The sequence below is a fragment of the Ptiloglossa arizonensis genome, chromosome 12 (genome assembly GCF_051014685.1).
Source record: "Ptiloglossa arizonensis isolate GNS036 chromosome 12, iyPtiAriz1_principal, whole genome shotgun sequence".
Classification (NCBI taxonomy): Eukaryota; Metazoa; Arthropoda; class Insecta; order Hymenoptera; family Colletidae; genus Ptiloglossa; species Ptiloglossa arizonensis.
Window position 1 is genome coordinate 865,912 of NC_135059.1, and position 18,054 is coordinate 883,965.

General features: G+C 39.1%; 3 protein-coding genes across 18 annotated transcripts; 1 reads left to right on the plus strand and 2 right to left on the minus strand.

The window, feature by feature from the left end:
* Positions 1 to 863: 863 nt before the first annotated feature.
* LOC143152996 (neprilysin-4) lies at positions 864 to 11,601 on the minus strand. 9 transcript variants are annotated; one of them, XM_076323692.1, is made up of 16 exons: positions 11,310 to 11,597; positions 11,118 to 11,229; positions 10,829 to 11,025; positions 8,456 to 8,604; positions 6,546 to 6,691; positions 5,887 to 6,146; positions 5,548 to 5,805; positions 5,261 to 5,463; positions 4,529 to 4,708; positions 4,235 to 4,446; positions 3,920 to 4,142; positions 3,672 to 3,848; positions 3,412 to 3,574; positions 2,742 to 2,951; positions 2,559 to 2,665; positions 864 to 1,741 (listed from the first exon to the last, which is right to left on the minus strand). In XM_076323692.1, exons 2-16 carry the CDS (start codon positions 11,222 to 11,224, stop codon positions 1,466 to 1,468), a joined length of 2,868 nt encoding a protein of 955 aa, XP_076179807.1. In that variant the 5' UTR covers positions 11,225 to 11,229; positions 11,310 to 11,597; the 3' UTR covers positions 864 to 1,465. The 9 variants fall into 9 exon arrangements, 8 of the variants coding, with proteins under 8 accessions (XP_076179807.1, XP_076179806.1, XP_076179809.1 ...); XM_076323691.1 differs by having other exon boundaries at positions 11,118 to 11,597; XM_076323694.1 differs by having other exon boundaries at positions 11,114 to 11,597.
* A 1,642-nt stretch (positions 11,602 to 13,243) lies between these two features.
* Positions 13,244 to 16,830, minus strand: LOC143153519 (mitochondrial tRNA-specific 2-thiouridylase 1). 8 transcript variants are annotated; one of them, XM_076324830.1, is made up of 8 exons: positions 16,051 to 16,830; positions 14,903 to 14,965; positions 14,656 to 14,821; positions 14,411 to 14,595; positions 14,092 to 14,318; positions 13,857 to 14,024; positions 13,563 to 13,790; positions 13,244 to 13,481 (listed from the first exon to the last, which is right to left on the minus strand). In XM_076324830.1, the coding sequence occupies exons 1-8, from the start codon at positions 16,220 to 16,222 to the stop codon at positions 13,329 to 13,331; spliced, it is 1,362 nt and encodes a 453-aa protein (XP_076180945.1). In that variant the 5' UTR covers positions 16,223 to 16,830; the 3' UTR covers positions 13,244 to 13,328. The 8 variants fall into 8 exon arrangements, with proteins under 8 accessions (XP_076180945.1, XP_076180950.1, XP_076180948.1 ...); XM_076324835.1 differs by having other exon boundaries at positions 15,626 to 16,193; XM_076324833.1 differs by having other exon boundaries at positions 14,903 to 15,120; positions 15,626 to 16,193.
* On the plus strand, positions 15,740 to 18,030 carry LOC143153522 (uncharacterized). Its single transcript, XM_076324840.1, has 2 exons — positions 15,740 to 16,434; positions 17,162 to 18,030. The coding sequence occupies exons 1-2, from the start codon at positions 16,221 to 16,223 to the stop codon at positions 17,248 to 17,250; spliced, it is 303 nt and encodes a 100-aa protein (XP_076180955.1). The 5' UTR covers positions 15,740 to 16,220; the 3' UTR covers positions 17,251 to 18,030.
* The last annotated feature ends 24 nt before the right edge of the window (positions 18,031 to 18,054 follow it).

Here is an 18,054-nt window from a genome sequence, read left to right on the forward strand (position 1 = left end):
ACGACTGTGAGTTGTGTACCGTGAGGCGAGCACGAGTCTCTTCCTCACAGAAACCGATCGGAACCTCGACAAGTCAATAATGATCGGACCTGTTCGAACTGCTCGACTGAAGTATTTTATTGTCATTCTAGAGTACCATAGTACAAGGCGACAAGATAGTCAATCGATATCGCATTTACAACCAATAGTTTGTTTTCCGTATTTTCTACCCTTGCGAGAGACTTTTTCAAACATTTTTTTTTTTTTTTTTTTATTATTATTAAACCACGACACGGTGTCGTCGATACCCTGTTTGCGAAGTTCAACGACGTTATTACTCTATTTATTATATATGCGAGACAAAAGATTTTGTAAAAAGAAAGAAAGGCAAAAAAAAAAAGAATGACTTGGCATTCATTTAAGTCAATGATAAACGAGACTTCTTCACGTGAGAGTTTCGCGGACGAATCGCGAGATGTTGTACACCAGGTCGAATATTGACGGTTTTCTTTCGAGTTTCTACGAATGCAACGTGAACGTTTCTATCTATAGTATGTATGATGTACGTTGGGCGTAAAGCTGTATCCTCAGTGTGTCGACATTTGCCGAACCATACGGATAGATATTGCAGAACAATTTAACCGATCGGTATTTCTAATATTGCATTTTCACTGCCCGAGTCGAAACATCAATTCACATCCACACTACTCGGCGTTGTCAAACGGCCTTGCCGATCGGTAAATGCCGACACAGTAAGGACACAGTTTGACGAACGATCCGCGAGATCGGGTGACATACGATGCATAAGTTATAGAACGATGAAAGAATTTCAATATATGTAGTAGTGTGTGGATATACAGGGAAATAGATTGTAAAGATTTTTATGACTGTCTGAAATTATTATTGTCTTTGGCTCTATCTTACAATTTTCACTGACAATCGAACAGCGCAGCTGTTTCTCAACATCTACTATATTCAGTATTTTACGCTGTGCGATGGTACTCGGACCGACAAACCGAGGTATCGCACGGCAATGTTTATCGCTATACAACATATTTTGTTAGTACGAGAGTTGTTCCCCTAATAGATTACGTTACATACCCGTTATTCATTGAACAACACTTTGGAGCTCAACATTTATTATTCGCATCGGTTTATCAATTCCTCTGTGTGTTGCTTTCTAATTAGCGAGAAGTAACGTTTCGTTTGTAACGAAGATCAACACGAGGCGATTGCTCTATAGAATTAACTATCATTAAAAAGCGTAAGTAAGGATTATAATTTCACTTTTGAAACGAGTATCAGAATATTTCAGAAACGTATAGATTAATTTCAACAATTAACACTTCCATTTCCGAGCGCTTTGGTCATCGGGGGTAGCGCAATACCGATCTCTCTTGATCACGTTGTCCTGTTTCAACGAAGCGAAGATTCACTCGATCCATGATCGATGAGCTTTGGCAGAGTAACGAGCACGTTTGGTTCGTCACCAAACTGAGCATTTTTTTAGTGGATTCATGGGCGCATTGAGTGGGCAGTTGAATATTTCCGCGAAGTCCTTCGAATTCGATAAGGTGCCGATCACACGGAACTTGCCGGGAGAGTGTACCGCAGTTTTCAATTTGTTTCTAGTCGCCTCCGGTCTCATCGAGCCACACCACACTTGGGCGAAGTTCAGGAAAAATAACTGCTTTCCTGTCGCGTTCAAACCGGGCAGAGTCTCATCAGCGTCTCCGTTTAAGCGCAACCATTTTTCGTACGCCTGTGAAATATGATTGAATTTTGGGAAAGTAGGCAATTTAAAAAATGATTATTACTAAAGTACAATATTATCGGTACAACAAACCGGTAATCATTATTTTTGAAATTCAATTAACCCTTTGCAGTCAGAAGTTCATCGAAGCGACAACGTTAAGAAGAACGTAACGGTTTGCAGCTGAGGAATTCAGAGACGAGAACAATGAACGAAAGAAATTTTTTAATTTTTGTTTCAATAATGAAATATTCTATAATAAGTAATCTTTTTGTGTTGCATTATGTGATCCACGAACATTGGACAAACAGTCGACCGATGTTGAAATTTCCGGAAGTTTCAATTTTGCGGTAAGATAACCATACTGAAGGGGAACAAGTTTCAGATGCCTGATTTGTGCGTTTGACATTTCTTATTTTACAACAACTTGACCAAATCGTGCTTAAATTAACTTCAATTGCTTTTAATTATTCTCGAACCGAAACAACAAAGCTATTATTTTGATTAGATATGTCAAATTTAAAAAAAAATGCCTTTAAAGTGTTGTAAAAACACCAATGTATTATATGCACCCGTTACATTGATTTATACATTTTAGATTAAAAATAAAAGTAAAAACTTTTCAATTGAAGATGATTAATACAATAACAAATATACAATTGGTTGAAAGTCACCGAGGAAAACTGCGAGCGATTGGAACCACATTTTGTCGTCAGAAACCGCGATATACATACGTACGACTGTTAAAGGTTAAACCGCTTTACAAGATACGTTAAATATTTCAATTATAAAAAGGCAAAGAGCGGACTGCGCGAAGAATGCTCACTCGAAAAGCCTGCTTAATACCACCGTTGTCCGCAATGTTCTCTCCCTGTGTGTTAATCCCATCTATTTGCATCCCTACTTCGCTCACGGTGTAACGACTATATTGGTCTGAAAGATTAAACAGTTTTCGAACTTGCAAACGAAAGTTTGCAATACACCATGGTACTTAAAGCGCTTCCATTACCGATAAGACACTGAGCACGTTCGTGAAAGCCGTAAATGGCTTCGTATTTCCACCATCTATGTAAATTACCATCCTTATCGAATAGCCGACCTTTATTGTCGAAACCGTGAGTGATTTCGTGTCCGATTACAACACCGATACCCCCGAAATTCAGGCTCCGTGGAAAATGTCTGTGATAAAAGGGTGGTTGCAGAATGCCAGCCGGGAACACTGAGGATAGAAAACAATTCATTACTCAATTTTTCTCGATAACTTCGTTTTAAATAAGAATGTACAAGGTCCGATACAAAATTAACTAGTATAATTCTATAAAATCGTCCCATTCCTGTCTTCCTAAACATACTCGAGAACGACTCGTTACTTTTATACCAAACGCAGTATGAATAAATAAAACTGGTTACATGGACAAACGAATATGAAATAATATCAATGAATTTGAAGTTCATGGTGGTTTCAAGAAACTCGTCAGTCGTTGATAGAAGAGTTTAACAAAGAGCTCACTCGAAGGATTACTCCCTTCTCGTCGCGAACCGACAGTAGAAATTTAAAATCGAACGATGAAAACATTGAGTTGTAAAGTTAATTTTCTCAAGTGATTGAAAAACTCTTTGTTCAACCCTTGTATTAATTTTTCTTTTCTTTTCGCTTCTTTAGGGAAGAGTAAACTGACTTATCCGATTCTTGCTGCGACTGTAATAAGCATTAACGACTGCCGGCGCAGTGTCCCAAAGAGTTTTGTTAACAGGGCTGCCAAGACGATCCTGCTGCACCCTCGTCAGATGCTGCAAGATATTCAACGTATTCTCGAAGTACTTGTCTGGATGGATCACGACCTAGAGTTGCGTCAAGAATTAGATTTAGTTACACAATGAACGCATTTATCGCAATTCTCTAATCACCGCGGGACAAAGAGTCAAGGTTCAGTCTTACATCCTTGTAACGCTCGTTCAATAGGTCAGATTGTAAAATTGAATCAGGATATCCGATTTTTAACAGCATGGCGGCCACCTTCTCGGTCGCCAATTCTTTTGTTTCGTCGTCTATCCAAGAGGTTTGATTGAGAAGTTCTCTGAACGATTGTTGTATGTCGCGAGTCATGGACAAGGTCTGTACAAGAGAAGAATATTAATTTCAATGTTATCGATTTTTGAACAATTGACAAAGAAAATGGTTCTCACATCGTTCTTGCTCTTTTCATCGAAATACTTCTTCACGAACATCGATCCAACGGCCATACCCATATTATAGTTCACCTGTACCACGCAATTCTTCCATCTGGACGGTGCTTGCTCCCTTCCAAAGAGAATATAATAAAACTTCTGCTTAGCATCCTGAAATCGGTCGTCCAAGTTGTTCACTCTGTGCCTGACAAATCGCCACAAAAGATAGTTCGCGATGGTTCTGCGAGTAAAAAAAGAAAACAGTTAGGAAATTTTCAATGAACGATGTCTGCTCGCCAATTTTGGGGAACACCTGTAATTTTAACAGCGTACCGTGGACTGGTTTTCGCGAGTAGGTTCACCAAATCTTGTACATACTGCAATGCGTAGACGACAACTGGCTCAGAAATGTTCGTTGGTCGCGCTAAAACAATCGTCAGATATCGATGCCAATTGATCTGGGGCACCAGAGTCCTCAGTTTCCCGATGCTCATCCTTTGATAAAACACCGAAATGTTTCTTCTCTCGATGGAGGAAGACGTGATCTATGAAACACGAAGTCACTCGTCGAGTTCTCTGACGAAGGAGAGCGATCGCGAATAAAATCGTCGAGTATCGATCGTGTACCTTCGCGAGCTTCGTCTCGAATTCTATTAATTCGTCGGCGTCGATGGTGGCGTTTTGCAAGGGCGCACCAAGCAGGGTCGCAATTTTGATTAAATAACTCTTGTAAGCCTTCAAATATATCGTGTTCGACGGTTGGAGAAAATAGTCCTTGGTAGGAAGACCCAGCGACGTCTGATCGAACTGCAATTAAAATTCTCTTTGGATCTTGATCTAGAGAAAGACATGGAGATCTCTTAGAGAACTGAAAGATCTTAGAGAGCATACGGGAAAAAATACGGACGTGAAAATGCGAATTTTTCGATCTTAAACGATCCCTAGGCCTTAACGATCCGTTTAAACAAGCGACTATATACGTTCAAAAGTGGTCTTCCTTAATACGTTAACTGCCACGTCAGTTTTCTATATTTAAGAATATTCCCGACATGTTTCAAATTGTTGCGCGAAAAGTAGAAATATTCCATTGTTTATCGGTGCACTTGTTATTTTATAGCATCGCTAAGGCCAGTAACGTTATTTAAAAGTTTATAAATATTAGTGTTCGTTCCTTGTAAACGCTTTAAAGAGACATTGTAAATTCAAAGCATCGGTACGGACCAATGACTGGCATTCAACGTATTAAATGGTTTGTCGAAATCTATGATTCGAAGATCCCGTTAATAGCAATAGTAAAAGTTAATTTCCACTTTCTCGACACTTTTCTCGTCACAGATCCTAGAGAATGCAGGTTCTTACCTGTATTACATATTGCTCACTGTTCTTGATATCCGGTGCAACCCACTCGGAAATGAGGATATCGTTGTTGTACAATCGTAACTGAGCGACCAAGAGGAGCCAGTCGAACTTTTCTGGATCCCAGTTCGGTCTCAAAATGGGCCACCCGCCGAGTTCGTCCAGGAGCTGTATAAGCGGCTGTTCCATGCGTTGCTCCAAGATCTCTAGCCACATTTCACACGTTAATACGTTTCAAGAGCCAGCGAGATTCCATAGTCGATCGCAGGGAGCCGTCCATATATACTTACCGTAATTCATGCAACTTTGGAACAGTTGTTTGGCCTTCACGGTTGCGTCGTCGGAGTTCGACTCCAGCTCTCTAGGTATAGGATCGTCCAGTAGCTCCTTCAGAACGGAATACAACGACTCCCTGATCATTTCAAAGGTATCGTAGGCCGCCTTGTCCTTCGGTATAGGATTGTGCCTCGCCCAGTTGCCGCAGGCGTATTGATAAAAGTCCTCGCACGGGTCAGCGCTCCTGTCCATGTACGTGAGCATGATTTTTGCTGCGGCGAATATCTGTTTCTTAAAAAGCGTATGAGCAGAAATTACGCAGAGCGACTAGAGGGACAACGAGCCAAGTGTACCTTGAGCCTCTCTGATGTCCCACTTGTTCCCCTCGCCCTTCCAAACCGCGTGGAAATCGGGAATGGCGTCGTTCTCGGTTTGTTCGTCGGTGATCGGTAAATTGGTCTCCGAGTCGCCGATCGAAATCGAGTGTCTGCCACCTTGTTCACCCTCGTCGGACTCGTCTTGAGAACGTTCCTCGTTGTCGTACTTTCCATTGGACAACCTCAAGCGCAGTTCCTCTTCAGTTTTGTGCGAGTCGCACGGATGCTCGTCGTATCTGAAGAATAAAAACTCTTAGAAATTGGCGGTTAAAACTATCGAAGGTTTTTCGTGTGTAAATCCTCGAACTGCTTCGGGTTCATTCTGACTCAAACCTGAATTTTATTAGTTCACATTCGAATATGTGGATTTCGATCGAAGTTTTATGTTATTAGATACATTTTTTATTTGTTTATTTCGATGGCTACAACGAGCACGAAAGCAACGACTATGGCTGTTGTTTCGCGGTTGTTACGTAAACATTGCATAGATCAAAATGGACCCGGAGCCAGCTGAACGAGGGTTAAGGAGCGTCTTTTTGATCGCAAAAACTCGGATCCTAAACGTCTGAAAGATTTAAAGCGACCGAATAATATATGTAAATACTTTTCAACGACCGACATGTTATTACACTAACTCTCGATAATCGTTGCTCTGTATTCCAGAATTTTGTTTGATCTCGTCGGCATCCACCTCGAGGTAGTAATCGTTCAGGAAGTTGTCCAAATCTTCGTCGGTGTTTCGGTCGTCTGTTTTCCCAGCAACGTAGTCAGTCGACTGCACCTGCACGAGGTGTTTCTTTCAGAAAATTCGGTTTCGTGATTTTTGCGTTACGAAGACGCCATTTATCGCAATTTGTAGGGACAAAACGCTTTCGAGAAATTTAACGACGTGCCGAGAGCTGCAAGAAATATGGAAATTTATTTATTCGGAAACGTGTTGCTCTCGCCCATTTGCTAATACTATTCCTGGTTGTAAGTAAAACGATATCGTTGATTTTAATTGTCCTTGTACGAAATGAGAGGATTGGCAGTGGGACGATCGATATTTATACAGTGCACCAGTAACACTAATTTGATGTTGATTAACGCTAATTAACGTTACTGCGCACACGATACTCGTTACCCGAAGTATCCCGTTTCCTTCTGAAATGTTTTTCACTGAATTACCACGAAAAAGACGGTGGATTGGTTGCTCGAATAAGCGACGCTATACTTTTATTTACCAAGCTTGCGACGATATAAATCGAACCTCGTCTCGATCAATTCCCCGATTTTCTTGCAACCTTTGTATATGCAAATTGCAACATTTCAACGATTTACTACTTGAAGTAATAATAAAAAAAAAAAAGAAATATCTTTGCAATTTGCTTGACTACGATTTCATCAGTTTTCAAATTTCAATTCTTTCGCTAGGGTATGGTCATGCGATAGAGAAGATTCCGTAGAATAACACCATTATAGAAATTCTTTCCCTTAAAATTTCACCGTATTTTTAACGGAGAGGAGGGTAAACCCCTTGCGGTCTTCTTCCATTTCTAAATGAGTACGAAAAAACTTCTTCGTTAAATTAATAACTCGTCCAACTTGAAACGAACCTGAACGAAGTTAAGGAAAGACAAAAAAAGTATTGTCGGTAAGACCGCAAGGGGTCGAGCATTGAAAATTCGGCGGATCGAAATGGACCAAAGTCAACGGTGATCGCGTTTTATAAGAAGATTCAGATCGTCGCTCACACGTCTTCGTTCTCGTTCGTCCTGCGACAACCCGTCGCGATTCTCGTTACTGAGACCCGATCAGAAAAGATTGTTCCCCGTTCGTCGGTCTCTCGTCTTGGTATCGTGTCGGTTCGTGTATAAAATCCTCGAGGATGCAGTGTTCGGTTCGTCGGACTCGAAGCCGAAGGAGGATGCACGACTATCCTGAAAACGATCGTGGCTCTCTTCGGAACTCTGTTTCGCCGATCGTGACGAGCCACTGTTTGCGATGTTCATTCTAAGTTAACGATCGTGCCGACTCGAGAAGTCGGGCGGAGGCGTTTTGGTGTAAACGAAGAAAAGGGTGAAGGGGGATAAATACAGAGATGATATATAGATAGATAGATAGATAGTCAGAAGTCAGATAGAAGATAGATAGATAGATAGTCAGAAGTCAGATAGAAGATAGATAGAAGATAGATGGAAGATAGATAGAAGATAGATAGATAGGTAGAAGATAGATAGATAGATAGATGGATAGATAGATAGATAGATAGATAGATAGATACATAGATAGATAGATAGATGCATAGATAGATAGATAGATAGATAGATAGATAGATTAGATAGATAGATAGATTAGATAGATAGATAGATAGATAGATAGATAGATAGATAGATAGATAGATAGATAGATAGATAGATAGATAGATAGATAGATAGAGAGAGAGAGAGAGAGAGAGAGAGAGAGAGAGAGAGAGAGAGAGAGAAGCACGAAGAAGAGACAGTATCGGTTAGCTAGATCGCGCCTGACTGTGGAATTGCTTTGAATTTGCTTGTGGATAATGTACCCCGTCGAGTTCTCTCTTGCGTCGTTGCAGCTGCCGCGGCGGAAGGAGTGTTTCTACCGGGACGTAGCTTGTTTTCATTCCAGATATTAGAATTCTGTCTTCTTCCTCTTCTTCGCTGGCCCGCTCAGTCTCGCTGCGGCTGGTCACTGCTAACACAATTCGTATCAGTAACACGAACCGTTATTTACCCAATCATCGAACGCATTCGACACCCTCGATGTCTCGAGTCAACCCGTTGCCTTACGATATTTTTAACGACTGCGATTCTCACAATTACCGAAAGAACGATCGCTACCGCTCCTATAAAAGACTTCCTGTGTCGAGATACTGTTTAGGAGTTATCTTCAATGTCCGATGAAGTCCAAGGAATTAATACCTTACGGACCAAACTTTGAACATTTTTGCAATCGAAACGTTAATATTTTCGAGAACAAAATATAAAATATACGTTTAAATAGCAGTTGCCGAAAAGAATCGAGTAACCCTACCTTCGTCCCGATTACGAGATAGCAACAGTTCCAACACGTTCGATCGTTCGATGTATATTTTCGTACGATCTTTTCGAGAGATCAAACGGTAAATATCGGCAATGTTACAAATGATCGATAAATCTATCAATACGAATGTAATTAACGCCGCTAAAATTTCTACGGAATAAGATGGACTGTGCGAAGAAATACTAAAATTACTGGAATAAGATGCAACGAACGAACTAAATCGGCAACGAAAAGGCCAAAGAAGAATATTCGAACGTGAAAAATGATACGTTTAGGTACCTGTTCTCTTGATTTTATTACAACGAAAATGATTTTATACCAAAAATAATATATTCAATGCGCCCTTACCTCTTTATAACTCCCTTTTATTTAACTCGTAACACCGGTATAAAGATTTATAAATCTTTTATGTAACGCGGTCGTAGTTTTATGACCGACCATAACAATTCGACCATCAGAAACGTGCGAATACTTGCTCACTGACCCTCCGGTGGATCATGACCGCGTGTACGTGTTAAGAACGCACGTAAAGCTCGTAATTTCGATACCTGCAGACACAAGCATCTGTAAAGACTGTATGTAGGGTACGTCTAGTAATTATAGAGGAAAATGTTGAACGATATAACAAAATATATATTCCTGTGATCTTACAATTTTCATAACTGCACCAATACACCTGTAAAATCAATTATACATTTTTTAAGTAGAATCATACGTCTTTTTTTTTAGACGAATAAAATTTTTTCAAGAAATTTGAAATCTAAAAAGAAAACTTATGATTCCCTTTATAAAAATAAAAGTGAGTTCATAGAAAGATACACCTTGTTTTGTCGTTTAACTTTTTTCTTTGTCATTTTCTTTGTCTTCGTTGCGACACGTAGATACGGCACGTACCGGTCGCGTGACGCACACTGCTATACTTTTGACGAAAGAAATACAGCGAGAACGTAAAACCAGCAGGGGTTAAAAAACGGGAGCGCACTTGAATATCGAAAGTCAAAATCCCAAGGACCAATTTTGCATAGTTTCTGGCCATTAGCGCGGTGAGGGCCTGAGCGTACCGACGGTGTTGCGGTCGGTGTCCTGTGCGGCGACAACCGCATTTGGTGGTTTGCACCCTTCCGAGGTATCACTTTCCATACTAAATATTTAAGCGTGCCTCGAGTATCCTCATTGTATATCATTCACCGAGTATAGTTTTTGGGCGCTGGTATATTGAGGGTCTAGGCGCAACGAAGGTGGCTTTCATTGTGGGTCTATACGACTTTGTAACGAGTGGCAAAAAACACATGCGACGTCTTGTATTCTCGAGGATATCGCTTTATATATAATACTTCAATGGACTACAAGTGCTTCGCGATATTTATTCCATCAGGTACATTTCAGTTGCAGATATCGAAATTCCAAACTTTGGGTATAATTTTCATAACGTTCTCACTCATTTATCGGGTTAAAAGTAATGTCATTCGATTCTTATTAGCAAAAGTTCTCCAAACATCGAAAGCGCGATGTATTTCGACAGCTTCGAAAAATCAAACAGTGCGACATTCATAAAAAAGAAGCAACAATACGTTACACATTTGACAGAAACCCGAAAAATCGGATCGCATTCGGAGCTTTCCCCGTTACACGGTACTCGATCCGTCACTGTTTTGGATCATGAGCGTGACCCGTCTCTATAAAGCAACGGGTTAATTTCTCGGTCGCATATTAATCGTTTTCCGCGATCCTCGTTCTCTCGTGACTGACCGACGAATCACGGCCACGCGTACGCACTTTACTCTAGCCGTATAGATCCTTGAGTAACCAACGAACCGGATATCGTTAAAGTGAAATTCATTTTACGAGAATCGCTACGGAACGGCAATAGACTTACGCGGAAAGGTTTCCTCGGCTCTCTCGTCCTGTCTCCGTGTCGCGTGGATCAAATACGTGCGATGATACGGCGACTTGCCGATGACCTGCGACCGCGACAGAGCGATGAAGATTATAGTGATCGGCAGTAACACGGCCGGGATCAGTAGCATCAACTTGACGCGAAAGCGCCAAGTGTCGTTTCCACCCATGCACCACCTGCGCAATTTCGAATAAAATCGGTCGTCTCTCGTTTATTGTTAACGATTACGGGATCGCGGACAAAACTGTTTTCGGCGCTTCTTACGAACTTGAGTCGACCGGTTTCCTTGTTGATGGCCAGTCTACACGAAGGACACGGCCCGCCGCTGAAGAAGTCGTCGTCGTTGTACTGATTCAAACTACTTCCGCCCCTCATCTTTCCTGGAAGCAAATCGGGCCGGTACTCGTCAAGTCTTTCCCGCACGTTCTACTTCATTGTAACTCTCACAAATTACACCGACCAGGCGAACAACCGTGTCGCAGGGAAAATCGTGTCTCGACCCCGGGCCGTTCGCGCGCTCTGTAACCTCGCGCGATGTTACATCGCCTGTTCGCCACGATCAAGCACTTGCCAGAGCAAGAACACTCGCGGATGGATATCGTGATCGTACTAGGACGAAGCGCAAAGTTTCGAGTGGAACCGGAGCACCGATTCGAACTGTGACACCGCGCCCGTGAAGAGAAACAGACTGAAGCCTATTGTACGGCACCGATCACGGCGCGAATGTTAATGTAACATTGCGCGTACGGTCGAATTAGTCCCAGCGACATTTGTACGAGGAGTAATTTACATATGTAACGTCGGCGGTCAACGCCAATGGCGATGGTAACCAACAATCGAGGCGGAGCTCTGTACGTGCACGCACACCGCGAGAGGCATTTTACGCGCTCCTTACGTCCAGTTACTCGTCAATCGACCCTAATAACTTGCAGTTATCGTTCAATAACGCGTCGCGCTGTTTTACATTCTACACGTGACCCCTGACGTTATTAACGTCTTTTCTCATCGCCAGCGTCGATTGCCATTACAAGACGTAGGAACTTCAAAAGGCGAACAAGCAATCATCTCCGCGGTACTTTCGATTTCTTGCTCGTCACGCGCGCTCAATTGCTGTTACCGCTGTAACGCGTTCCGGACCCCTATTCCTCCAAAGGATATTCGCGACCTTATTGTTTATCGAGGTATAACAAAACCCGAGGATTTTGACAACACCTTGAAAACGAGTAAAAGTTTCAAGAATTTCTACTTCATTTTTTGTTAAAGATGCTAGTGAAGTCTTTGAAACAGCTCGCAAAATAACAAATGTGCCAAGTTCTTTGTTTGTTTGTTTAGATTTTTCCCCTTAGATTTCCAATAAAACCTATAGAACAATTCAAAAAGTTACACAGTAATATTCAATCGTAGCGATTGTACCGCATTCTCCATACTTTTAATTTTATTTTTTCCTGTGATCTATGGCGAAACATTTAAAACATTTCAGAAAGTTGCACTGTACTATTTAACTTGAAAAAACGATTATGCAGAATTTTATTTACAAATTCTATTATATTTTTCTTTGAAACTTTCCTGACTAATGGAATCTTTGGAATAGCTGAAAAAATGTTATGTATTGTAATTCACAACAATTATGCCATGTTTCTCATAGTTTTATTTTCATTTTCCTTTATTCTGTTTCACGTCATCAATATCGATGATATAAATCTTCTTTTATTAAACTTAAATCGCAAAGATCCTTTTCTTGATTAGATTGGCTAACTCACCGTTAGATTGTGCTTTTCTTCTGCTAACATAATCTTTATGATTTGAGAAGAAGTTCCAGTATACTATGTTGCATCCATACAGTTCTTCTTCAGCGGTCATCATTGTCGTTATACGGAGATTATGATGAATGTGCAACACTACAAAAGATTGAATATTGAAATTTACAATTGTATCACCAAAATGATTTTACTTCTTCGTTCCTACGACAAAACATTTTAACCAAGCACTCGGTCGTGAAAGTGAAAAGTCTTTAAGTTCTAAGTTCAGGTTACTGATAGTCCATTGTTTTTTGGTACATTCGATAGTTACTCATAGACCATATTTAATGAACAATTATAATATTTTTGGTACATAATTTAATTCAAATACGGTTAAAATTGTACCTTATTGTTTTAATGTACTATAAGATTTAATTCAATCACATGCAATCAATTGATGAATCGGTTCGTATGAGATATTTAAATGAACGTGCAAGTGATAAATAATACTGCATAGAGCTTATTCCAATATAAACATACACTAAAATACAGAAGAAAGTTTGATTTTAATTCTTGAAAGATATAAATAAAGTAAGGGAAAAAATATTCAAACGTGATTATATTTTTAGGAATACAATGAATAAAAATTATACCATAATTTTCTAGGATACTTTATTTTTTACCAAAAAAAATTTTAATAAAGTATATATTTACAATATGTTACCGTAGAATATCATACATTACATGGTTGCATGTGCAATTTCACCCTCATTTTTATCACATTCTTGTAAATCTTTTATTTTCACTTCTCGATTGAGAGAATAATATGATGGGCCAAGGTTTAAAATCATGGCACTACCTAAACACTCTTCACCGTTATATAAAACAGCAAACTGAAGCAATAATAAGTATTATTAGTTATTAAATACTACAACAAAGTAATCTAAAATAATTAACATACAACGAAACTGTACCTGTCCTGGTGTAAGTGCTCTTAAGGGTTGACTAATTTGAATTACTAACTGATTATTTAATGTTTGGTGAATCAAACAAGGTATTGGAGAATCTATATGTTGAAAGCAAAAGTCGCAAGTTAATAATCTGGTGTAACTACTAAGTTGTTCTGGTTTTTCTGATATCCAAAAAGGAGTATCTGTTACCACTAAATTTGAATACAGTGCTGGATGATTTGTTCCCGATACCTACAAACATTAATAAATAATAGTAACCTAATAACGAATTGATATGCTTAATTTTTTCTTACGTACTACAAGTATGTTGTTCGTTGAGTTTTGCTTTTTGTATACAAAGTACGCATTTGAAATAGACGGAAGTTTGGTTCTCTGACCTATGGTCCAATAATGGAATCCCAAATGTTTCCCAATTACTCGACCACTAACAAAGTCTATAAAGTCTCCAGGTTTGTCACTTATGTACTACAAATGTTGCAAAAGAAGTAGTATACAATCAGGTTAACGACACGTATTTGAAGTTATTATATACCTCGGATATGAAAGTTTGAAAATTTCGCTTTCCCACAAAACATATACCCATGCTTTCCTTTTTATTAGCGACTAATTGTAAACCAGCTTCCTGGGCAATTTGCTTAACATTACTTTTCAAATAGTTTCCAAGAGGGAACATAGAGTATCTTAATGATTCCTGAGGTATTTGACTCAAGAAAAATGTTTGATCCTTCTTCTTGTCTTCTGCCTTAAATAAACGAACATCTAAAATATATTAAAAATAATGTTACAAATCATATTTACAGGTTTGAAACATGTATAAATAATGTACGTATTTAAAGAAAAATCATACTTACTAGTATTTGATTTGAAATTTTCAAGATATGGACCAAAACTGGTTTTGACATAGTGCCCAGTCGCAATAGCATCTGCTTGAAGCTCGGTACGTGCAAAATGATAAAATTTATCGAATTTAATATACTTGTTACATAAAATATCAGGATTTGGTGTATTCCCTTTCTCATAGTACTCTATCATGTAGCTAGATAAAACAAGAACAATAAAATACTAATCTTAAAAGAAAATGTATAAAGATAAATACCTGAACACATGATTCCAATATTCTTTTACAAAATTAACTTCTATAAGAGGAATTTTTAATTTATCACACACCCATTGTGCGTGTTCATAATCCTTTTGAACCACACATTTTCCCGTTTCATCAGCAATATCCCAATTTTTCATAAATACTCCAATAACATTGAATCCTTTGATAATTCTATTCTTAATATTTTGACACTAATATTAATTAATATGTAATACTAAATTTTTGGATACATTTAAATTACCTTTTTTTTTTAACATAAGTGCTGCTACAGCACTATCAACTCCACCAGATATACCTACAATAACTTTTTTAAACATTTCTGGTCTAATTAATTTGTCACACTGTATATTATCGAATTTTTAATTAGTAGAATATATTTTATCTGACTCAGTTCTAGCAAAACCTATATCATCTTGATTCAGATGAAGTTTGTCAGTGTAAAAAGGTACAATAAAGACTCTATAAAATAAATGCATAAAATATAAATTAGTATATTTATTTGACCCATCAATCATGTATTCGTATAATAAAAAACAATATTTTATAAATACTAAAGTTAATTTACTAAAGTTAATACATTTAGATAAATAATCATCGTTGAAAGTGAATTTAATCATATTTTATTATTTTCATATTCGAAATAACAATATTATTCGTAAAGAAATTATTTTATTATTTATTTATATGGTGTGGAAATTAAGAAAGTATTTTAGATTGATCCATAAATGTTTTCTTCATTGGTTCTACAGTTGCTGAAAAATGATTTTACTAATAACAATTTTCAAACAAAAAAGATTTTGGCGTTAATCGACTTAAACTGCTCGAGACGTCACAGAACAATTATATACCATGTTTCTTACAAAATTCAAATTTATTGTTTGCTTAACATCGATTTAATTTTAATCGTCGTGTATCGATTGTTAGACGTGTATACTGTGATAGTAGCATTTCTGAAAGAACTTACAAATTTACAAATGTTATAAAGGTTAAAAGAAAGTACGAAATCAATCACGTGGTGTCGTATATGTAGATATTTAGTAGATACTGATTACGTTTCACGTGGGCTGTGCCCGACTTCGTACAGCGTTAATGAAAAAATCATTCGGGACGGTTCGATAAAAGATTCCGCGGGAGAAATACTAAGCGAAAGACATTAGACGGGGTTTTTCACGCGGATACGTAGGATATTCGACGAAATATTATCTTATACGCATTCTGTGATTAGCACGTTTCGAGGCTCGCGCGTAGGTCGATGTCCGAAAATCCTCGGCCAATCCACGCACGGCTCTCTCGTCGGGAACCAGTCAAGCACGTTGACAGATATGCAACGGCTGCTCGGAGGAGGTTGCATATTTCGAATGGCAATTTATAGTGTGGACAGCAACGTACCGCGTGCTAGTTCCGTCCATAGGATTAGGCGAAATTCCCGAGGCAATCCGCCGGTTTTTGAAGAAATGCGCGTTTTTGGTGCAAGTGCAACCCATTTTGCGCAGTTTCCATGACCCAGATTACGATGGGGAGTTCGCTCGCCTTTCGGAACAGCTGTTGGCCGCGCGAACATGTCGGCCGCGGGGAAACGCTTGGATATTTCGTGGACTGCGCGCGCCTCTTGGCGGCTTCGCCGCCACAATTTTCAGGGCTGTATTCACCATCGACACATTAGGCACTATGCAATTCTCCAATTTCATCGACGTGATACGACGTTTTTTCGAAAATACCTACTAGTAGCTCCTTTGTGTAAATTATTGCAACACTCGGACTTGTTTAAAAAAGGTATTTCTATCAAAATTCAAATGAACGAAATTACGATGAAAACAACTTTTTAAAATAGTGTTTTAAGTGATTTTGTATATATCACGCTCTTCGGATCGTATGTTATTTTTCTTTTTTCACTATTCCACACCATTTACACAAAATATTTTGTGCTATTATCCTAGTTTATACAAAATTATGTGTTTCGCTCGGTCTGTGTTAAATCGCAGTATTGTACTGCGTAATTAAAATTCCATATGCAGTGAGAACTACAATACTGTCGAAGCAAATAAAACTCATAAAGTGTGAGGATTTATAGTTATTAATTGCTCTATAACTATTAACGTGACTTATGAAATGTTCATGTCGCGCAGAAGTGCTCGACCGAAACTTCAGCGGTACGTTATTCGAGACTGTTCGTCTGCTCTTTTTTCCAAAGTATTTATATCTATAGATATTAACTGCTTTTTTTTTAAAGAACACTTTATCGTAAATGTTAACTCGTTTCGCATAACAAACACGAGTTATTACGACAATGTTTACTTTAAAAAAAGTCGATAAAATAAATAAAAAATATACAAATCTCAATCAATCGAAATACTGAACTTGCTGAAATTCTATGAAAATTAAACTGTTACTAGTCGATTGGAAAGCGTGGTCAAGTGATAGTCGTAGAAAAATACGATTTTAACAAATTCACGCGTGCATGATTGTCATGTTAATGCTTTCAAAGACGACTTTGCCGTAGCAATTACATTCCGAGTGATTCCGAGTACCTTAAGTTACTTAAAAGTGAGTGGAATGCCTTTATCAAAGAAGACGTGGAAAAAGTATTGAAGAATAATCGATGCACAATTAATGAAAGTTCGAAGAGAAGTCTCGCAAGACCTGTGTGTGGCACGTACGCTTTGCAGGAGGTACCCGTGTGGTTGGTAACAGAGACGCTTAGCGGATGAATACGGTCCTGCGCGATCCCCTCCACCTTCCTCATCCCGCTATACGACCAGTCAGTTCCTTGTTTGCCATACAAAATCCAATAGTTTGCCTTGTACCTCGAGAGTGCGAGTATGCCTTTTGCATTTGCCTTTTTTTCTTTAAAAAAGTGCGGTAATCCATTGAAGTACTCGCGAAAATGTGCATTTTACTAAGTTTGTTTACTCACACGACGAGATTTCGATGGTTCTAAGAGGGAGATCCGAGAGAGCATAGTGAATTCCTGTCGCGACCAGACCGACCGGCCCGTTAAGGCTTCGTCGATTTTTTGGTCGTGAAAAAACAACGGAGCCAAAGCTTTTGTGCGGAAAGTCAGTTATACGACTGGAAAAGACCGATTACGACGGGAAAAGGTGGTTTAAGTGCTTCGAGTACTCGAGGTGGCTCCTTTGTAAAAGGAGCACCGCAGGACGAATATTTTCACTGGAGCTCTCAGGAAAATGTGTTATGTATTTACGTGGAATATTGCGTAACGTCGAGGGCCGGGAAGTGTTTGGAAACGTGCAACACTGACAAACCTCGCTTCGACGACTTCACGGGACGGCCTGTACGCGTCCGTGCAGCTGGCTTTACCGGCTCTATTTCGTCTCTCTGTCTCAGCGAAATTCCCCTCGCGAAGCCGATACCGCGATCGAAATTTTCCGAAGA

Excerpts from the sequence above, each read along its gene's own strand:
- LOC143153522 (XM_076324840.1), top strand. The coding sequence starts at position 16,221 with ATGTCGGCCGCGGGGAAACGCTTGGATATTTCGTGGACTGCGCGCGCC. Across the intron at positions 16,435-17,161 it reads CTCGGACTTGTTTAAAAAAG|CAATTACATTCCGAGTGATT; the intron begins GTATTTCTATCA and ends ACTTTGCCGTAG.
- LOC143152996 (XM_076323692.1), bottom strand. The coding sequence starts at position 11,224 with ATGAGGGGCGGAAGTAGTTTGAATCAGTACAACGACGACGACTTCTTC. Across the intron at positions 3,575-3,671 it reads TGAACGAGCGTTACAAGGAT|GTCGTGATCCATCCAGACAA; the intron begins GTAAGACTGAAC and ends ACGCAACTCTAG. Across the intron at positions 2,952-3,411 it reads TCGCAGCAAGAATCGGATAA|TGTTCCCGGCTGGCATTCTG; the intron begins GTCAGTTTACTC and ends TTCTATCCTCAG.
- LOC143153519 (XM_076324830.1), bottom strand. The coding sequence starts at position 16,222 with ATGTTCGCGCGGCCAACAGCTGTTCCGAAAGGCGAGCGAACTCCCCAT. Across the intron at positions 14,966-16,050 it reads ATGGACGGAACTAGCACGCG|TTATTGTAGGTATATCTGGT; the intron begins GTACGTTGCTGT and ends TGTTTAAAAAAG. Across the intron at positions 13,791-13,856 it reads CAACGAACAACATACTTGTA|GTATCGGGAACAAATCATCC; the intron begins GTACGTAAGAAA and ends TAATGTTTGTAG.